Here is a 6,826-nt window from a genome sequence, read left to right as displayed (position 1 = left end):
ACTGATTTATCTTTCCAACAATACCCGGCCAGTTATTGCTTTTATAGTAAGCTTATTAGCAAGATTCAGCTCCTCCCTAACAAGAAGACATTGGAATGGTATTAAGCATATATTTAGATATCTTCGGGGAACTCTAGATATGTAATTGTTTTATTCTAATGAATCCAAGCCAGAAATGATTGGCTATGCCGATGCAGGTTATTTATCTGATCCACACAAAGCTCGATCTCAAACAGGCTATGTGTTTACATGTGGAGGCACTGCCATATCTTGGTGATCGACTAAGCAATCAACCGTGGCTACTTCTTCTAATCATGCTGAGATAATTATTTATGAAGCAAGTCGAGAATGTGTATGATTGAGGTCTATAATACATATTATTCCATTTAAATGTGGTTTGAAATGTGACAAACTACCCACAATTTTGTATGAAGATAGTACATCATGCATAGCCCAATTGAAGGGAGGATTCATAAAAGGAGATAGGATAAAGAACATTTCACCAAAATTATTTTTTACACATGATCTTCAAAAGAATGGTGATATCAATGTGCAACAGATCCGTTCAAGTGATAATATGGATGATTTGTTCACCAAATCTCTACTGGCGTCAACCTTCAAGAAACTAGTGTACAAGATTGGGATACGAAGACTCAAGGGTGTGAATTTATGCTCTCATCAGGGGGAGTTAATACGCGTTGTACTCTTTTTTCCTTACAAAATTTTGTCCCACTGAGTTTTCCTTGCAAGGTTTTTAACGAGGCAACCAAAAGGCGTATTTTTAAACATGTATACTCTTTTTCCTTCACTAGAATTTTTTTTTTCATAGGGTTTTTTCCTAATAAGATTTTAACGAGGCACATTATCTATGGACATCCAGGGGGAGTGTTATAAGAAAAATTAAATTATGGTGGATGTCTACTTTTCTCCATTATTTTCATAACTCACACAACTCTAATACTTGTGGAGTTATGATTGTAACTCCATAACCTCCCCCATGATCTTCCGCTCACATGCTTAATGACATGTTGATCAATGACATATTTTACAATAGTAATTCTTCACTTTTCATGCCTATATAAAGGCTTTGAAATAGATAGAAAAAGACACACAATTGAAGAAGAAATAAAAATCTCTCCTCTCTTTCTCTCTATATCTCTTAGCTTGTTTTTTCTTGTTCTATATTGTTACTTTGAACTATATTTTATAACAGTAAACAAATTAATCTCCTTTCACATTTTTCCTCCCTCCGGTCCATCTTATCTATTGTTTAAGACTTTAAAACACTTATTAAAAGATGATTTAACAGACTTAATCATAACGGGTATTTAAACTAAATTACTCCAATTTTTTTCTCAATAAGTGATTAACAATTATATTTATTGTTTAGAGTAGTAAAAGTAGAATTGTAGTTAATGTGTTTTTTTTTATTTTTTAAAGTGACAAATATTTTGGTAAAAATTTCACGGGGTACTCACTTTTCAAAAAAAGTTTAACTAGTACCCTAAATACACAACGTCAGGCAAGGTGAATTTATATTTGTGAGCAGGTTATAAGCTGCTTTATGGTGTTTTAAAGCAGTAAGTTGATGTGGCGCTCCTTTCTTTGCTACCGCTTAGGGTTTCTTCTTCTTCTTTTTCTTCTTCTTCTTAATTGCAAAATACTTTTATTAGATTTATTGTTATTTTGACAAATTGATGATTGGAGTTTATTCTTTATGGTATTTGGTGGTTATGTATCAAATATAAGTTTATTTGGAGTAGTTTTGGGTGTTGAATCGTGTGTTGAATTGTTGAAATTCGAAAAATAAGTTTCTATTTCTAGGCAATTCTGTACTTCAGACCTATTTGGCCTTACGTGCATTTTAAGCACAATTTTCGCACGTTAGACTTGATTGGCTTTAAGTGCATTGCACTTCATATGGAAATTATTTTTTCTTCAACTTCAGATCCAATAAGTCTAAAGTTGATCTTAAAGTGAGTAGACTTACAAATTTTTATGCAAAGTGGGTATAACTTTTATAGTGACCTTAAAACTGGCTATAGATGTAAATGCCCCAATATTTTGGACTAATTTTTTTATTTATTAAAGTGAAACAAAGAGGACCAAAGCTCAGTATTTATATTCTTTTACCCTTACCCTTTTAGAGACAACGTGTGAGAGCAAAAGTTACTATATGGGAAAATAACGATTTTAATACTCGAATTATTGCTTAATTTCATTTTTCAATTCATGTACTATTTGACTAATCATATGCCATGATCCAAAATCCCACCAAATCGTGATGACATCTGACCCGACTCGTGTTACGATCTGAAAATCCCACCCTCGAGATCGTGATAGCGCCTAACATTTTACTTGCTACGCAAGCCAACGTTAGACTAGTTTATCCATTTTTTATAGTTCAGATTAAATAATAATAAAGAAAACCGAAATAACTAAAATAAATCTGAAGTAAAGTACAGAAAGCCATAACCACTGAAATATCTAATACAACCGTGAATCTGATGTCACAAGTGCACGAGCTACTAGAATACTACAGATAAAGGTCTGAATAAAAGTAAAGTTGTCTGAAAGAAAATACATAGCTAAGATAAAGTAGGAGGGGACTTCAGGGTTGTGGACGCCGCGCAACTGTACCTCAAGTCTTCACACTGATAGTCAACCCGAGCAATCTACTGACTGCCGCTGGGACCGACTCCAAAATCTGCATAAGAAGTGCAGAGTGTAGTATGAGTACAACCGACCCCATGTACTTTGTAAGTGCCGAGCCTAATCTCGACGAAGTAGTGACGAAGCTAAGGCGGGTCACTTACAATAACCTATACGCAGTATAAAATAATGACAGGAATGGAAAATACGGAAACGAAATAAGGCCGTTAACTCATGAAAATAACTCAATCCTCAAAGAAAACTAGTAAATACCAGATATACCAATCCTTAGAGTCTTGTACAAAAGTACCGAAGCCAACACAATACAATAAGGAATAGAAATTGTTGCGGCACGTAACCCGGTCCCACTGTGTAACACTATCCACCCTTATTCCACCATATAGTTATCAATAATAATAAGTAAATATATGTTGCGACGCGCAACCCGATCTCACCATATAATCAGAGTCAATATCATAATTCACCCTTATTTCACCGTATCAATCCATCCTTATTTCACCTATTGTGGCATGCAATCCTATCTCACCGTATCAATATAGATCCTCCCTTTTTTCACCATATCCACCGTATCAAGTTGCAAAGATACTCTTTGATTGTCTCGTGCCACCTGTAAAATGCTTGAAGATTTTTCTTCTAAACTGCATGAATATTTTTCTAGATGACAAAGAAAGTTACAACTGCCTTCATTCGAGCTCCAGGGGTAAATCACTACAATATACCGGTGTGAATCCACATACCTCTATTCGTCAAAGATCTCAACAATCACAAGATACAAGCTATATAACATATAAAAGGAGGGTTAAAATTTAGCGATTTATAATTAAAATGTGATGGAGTCAGAAATTCTAAGAAAATAATTAATAGAAGCATATCAGAAAGTCACATTTGGGATATCCACACATGCGACAAAAGTAATTTTATATTTCATTGATTTTAATTATTTAGATAACTTTATAATTAGCAGTGATATATTAAAATAATTATTTTATTAATATTGCTTCTTAAGTGGTGTGTCTAGTCAAATATAACCAAATAAAAATAGAGGGAGGGAGTATAATAGTAGAAGCTACCCTTACATATCTTGAGGGAATTCAACAAGTTGTGTATGTATTTTAAACTCTTTCGAGTCATGTAAAGGCCCATTAAGATTTCAAGATGAGAAATAGTATTGAGAAAGTGGATATTGAATGCGACGCGGTTTTGTGAGGCGGAAAAAGATAAAAGAAATTAAGGATTTAAATTAAAAGCATAAACAAAGAGCTGACTTTTTGCAAACAAATGAGTAAATGCTAATTGCTGTCATTTTGACTCTTTTTGTTGGGGATAGCCCTTTCACCTCTTCATCTTTGGTCAGCGTAAACATCACCTTGGTCTTTTCTCCCTTCTTTCTCTCTCTTCTCAAATCGTGTATATATATAGACAAGAACCCCCTTTAATTTGTCTTAGTTGCTATTGCCTCAACATTTCTTTCATATCTATCACAAGAAGAGCTAGATAAACAAATAAAGCTAAGTACTTTATTTGTTTCACACTTGAACTCCTCAAAAAGATTTCTAATAAAATGGGAAGGCCACCTTGTTGTGATAAAATTGGTGTGAAAAAAGGACCATGGACACCAGAAGAAGATATCATTCTGGTATCATATATTCAAGAACATGGTCCTGGTAACTGGAGAGCTGTTCCTACTAATACTGGTAAACACCCTAATCTTAGTTCCATTTTTTCCCTTTTTTCTTTTTCTGGGCTTTTGGGGTTGGTTAAAATCATTAAATATGTGTAGTTAATAGTCAGCGGCCCTATCACCTCCTTCTTGAATGAATACATCAATCTCATTAATTAGATCAACTTTTTGTATACTCACAACATTTTAAAAAAAAAAATCTTTGTCTTGGTTTTTTCAGGATTGCTTAGATGCAGCAAGAGTTGCAGACTTAGATGGACTAACTATCTGCGTCCAGGCATCAAACGTGGCAACTTTACCGAGCATGAAGAGAAAATGATTATTCACCTCCAAGCCCTTCTTGGCAACAGGTATTAAATCAATCTTTAAATAAATTCTTGTTTTTTCTTTTTCCCTTTTTGGTTTCTAGGGTTGAGGTCTAGAGATATACAGAATTGAACTCAATATTTTCGACAAGGAACATACGACACAAAACATATATATGTGTAAGAGAAAAAACCACTATAGTTTCGAAAATTATTAAATTTGAACCTATATTTAAAATTACAATAAATTCAATGTTATGATTCTTTAAAGTTGAATCCATCAATTTTAAAACTTAAGTCTAATTTTATTTAAAAAATCTCAATAGAGATTCAATTTTTCCAGTAGGTATGGTTGGATCTTATACTATCATTTATCTAAATCTTGTCCTTTCTTTTTTTGATTCTTGTTGGTGTAGATGGGCAGCTATAGCTTCATATCTTCCACAAAGAACAGACAATGACATAAAAAATTATTGGAATACTCATTTGCAAAAGAAGCTTAAGAATGATGATGTGAATAATCAAAAGGGAAAATCATCATTTCAATCAATCTCAAAGGGACAGTGGGAGAGGAGACTTCAAACAGACATCCACACAGCTAAACAAGCTCTTTGTGATGCTTTATCCCTTAACAAAAAAACCACTGATTTCTCACCAAATATTAATCCTAGTACTAGTTCTTTTCCTGTCCAATCTTCTACTAATACCTATGCGTCTAGTGCCGATAACATCTCTCGATTGCTTCAAAATTGGATGAAAAATTCCCCAAAATCATCTAAGAGCATATCTAATAACTCAGCCACTAGTCAGAGTTCTTTCAACAATTTATCAATCGGGACGGGTTCGAGTTCTAGTCCTAGTGTTGGAACCATGAATGCACCAACACCAGAGGGGTTAGACTCACTCTTTAGCTTCAATTCATCCTATAATTCTGATGTTTCTCAGTCCGTGTCGGCTGACGAGGTTGTTGCTTTCACACCTGAGAATGCTGGAATTTTCCAAGTCGAAAGCAATAAATACAATTTGCCAAATTTCAAGGATGAAAATGGTTTTTCCCAAGAGGGAATTAGCAAACAAAATTTGGAGACGGAGGTACCCTTAACTTTGCTGGAAAATTGGCTCTTTGATGATTCTAATGTACAAACACAAGAAGAGCTAATGGGAATTGAAATAGGCATGGAATGGAACTGCTGATTTGTTTTGAGGAAATATAATCTTGAAGAAATAATGAAGGATATATTTCTTCAAAACAACTTGGCAGTTTTAATTTGGGTTCTTTTTTGCTATTTTCAGGTTGTTACTTGATAGGCTCTGGACTGTATAGGTTTTAATCAATTTCTAGCCTGAGTAGAAATTAGAATAGCATAAAAAGTGTAACTATATATGTAACCTTAAATCAGCATATGTACTAGATAGAAATAATAAAAGCACTACTCTATGCTAAGAGCTTCAACTGTTTGTACTTTATGCTCCACTTTATTCATTTTTTTTTTGGTTGCTCAACATTTTGGGTATGATGTGAGAAATGAGAATTAGGGTTTGACTTCAGATGCTTCCAAGTTCCAATTACATCATCAACATACAAAAATGACGGGAGTTTATTTTCATATATCCTGCCTCCCTGTCATGATGGCATATACATCTTTATTTTCACCGCGTAGTTTTGACACACAACAACAACAACAACAACAACAACAATCCAGTATAATCTCACTAGTGGGGTCTGGGGAGGGTAGTGTGTACGCAAACCTTACCCCTACCTTAAGGGTAGAGAGGTTGTTTCCGATAGACCCTCGGCTCCCTCCCTCCAAAAACTCCCCACCTTGCTCTTGAGGTGACTCGAATTCACAACCTCTTGGTTGGAAGTGGAGGGTGCTCACCACTAGAGCAACCAACTCTTGACACACCTACGGCTATAAATAACACTGTGTAGATGGATAAATTATATGTGTCATGCATACAACTACATATGTTGAATTTCCTTAATTTTTTTCTGTGTATAACTTATTTATATTTTGACGTTCTTAATGGATATTCTGGCTTCACCACCGCACGGAAAGTTTAATTATGAGTAACAGAATTTTAAGTCCCAAAAACAAGAGAACAAGATTGAGGAATTACGTATTGTTTTTATTGAGTGTCTAAACTTTCTGCAAAATATTGCACC

General features: G+C 34.4%; 1 protein-coding gene across 1 annotated transcript; it reads left to right on the top strand.

Moving 5' to 3' along the window:
- The first annotated feature begins 4,030 nt into the window (after positions 1-4,030).
- Positions 4,031-6,112, top strand: LOC104110956 (myb-related protein 306-like). Its single transcript, XM_009620529.4, has 3 exons — positions 4,031-4,367; positions 4,575-4,704; positions 5,076-6,112. The coding sequence occupies exons 1-3, from the start codon at positions 4,235-4,237 to the stop codon at positions 5,851-5,853; spliced, it is 1,041 nt and encodes a 346-aa protein (XP_009618824.1). The 5' UTR covers positions 4,031-4,234; the 3' UTR covers positions 5,854-6,112.
- The last annotated feature ends 714 nt before the right edge of the window (positions 6,113-6,826 follow it).

The sequence above is a fragment of the Nicotiana tomentosiformis genome, chromosome 10 (assembly GCF_000390325.3).
Source record: "Nicotiana tomentosiformis chromosome 10, ASM39032v3, whole genome shotgun sequence".
In the NCBI taxonomy this organism is placed as follows: domain Eukaryota; kingdom Viridiplantae; phylum Streptophyta; class Magnoliopsida; order Solanales; family Solanaceae; genus Nicotiana; species Nicotiana tomentosiformis.
This window is presented reverse-complemented; position numbering and strand designations above follow the sequence as displayed.

What these genes read in the sequence shown, in the direction of transcription:
- LOC104110956 (XM_009620529.4), top strand. Translation starts at nt 4,235, where the DNA reads ATGGGAAGGCCACCTTGTTGTGATAAAATTGGTGTGAAAAAAGGACCA. An exon ending in AGCTGTTCCTACTAATACTG is followed by an intron (nt 4,368 to 4,574) that starts GTAAACACCCTA and finishes TGGTTTTTTCAG; the next exon opens with GATTGCTTAGATGCAGCAAG. An exon ending in CAAGCCCTTCTTGGCAACAG is followed by an intron (nt 4,705 to 5,075) that starts GTATTAAATCAA and finishes TTGTTGGTGTAG; the next exon opens with ATGGGCAGCTATAGCTTCAT.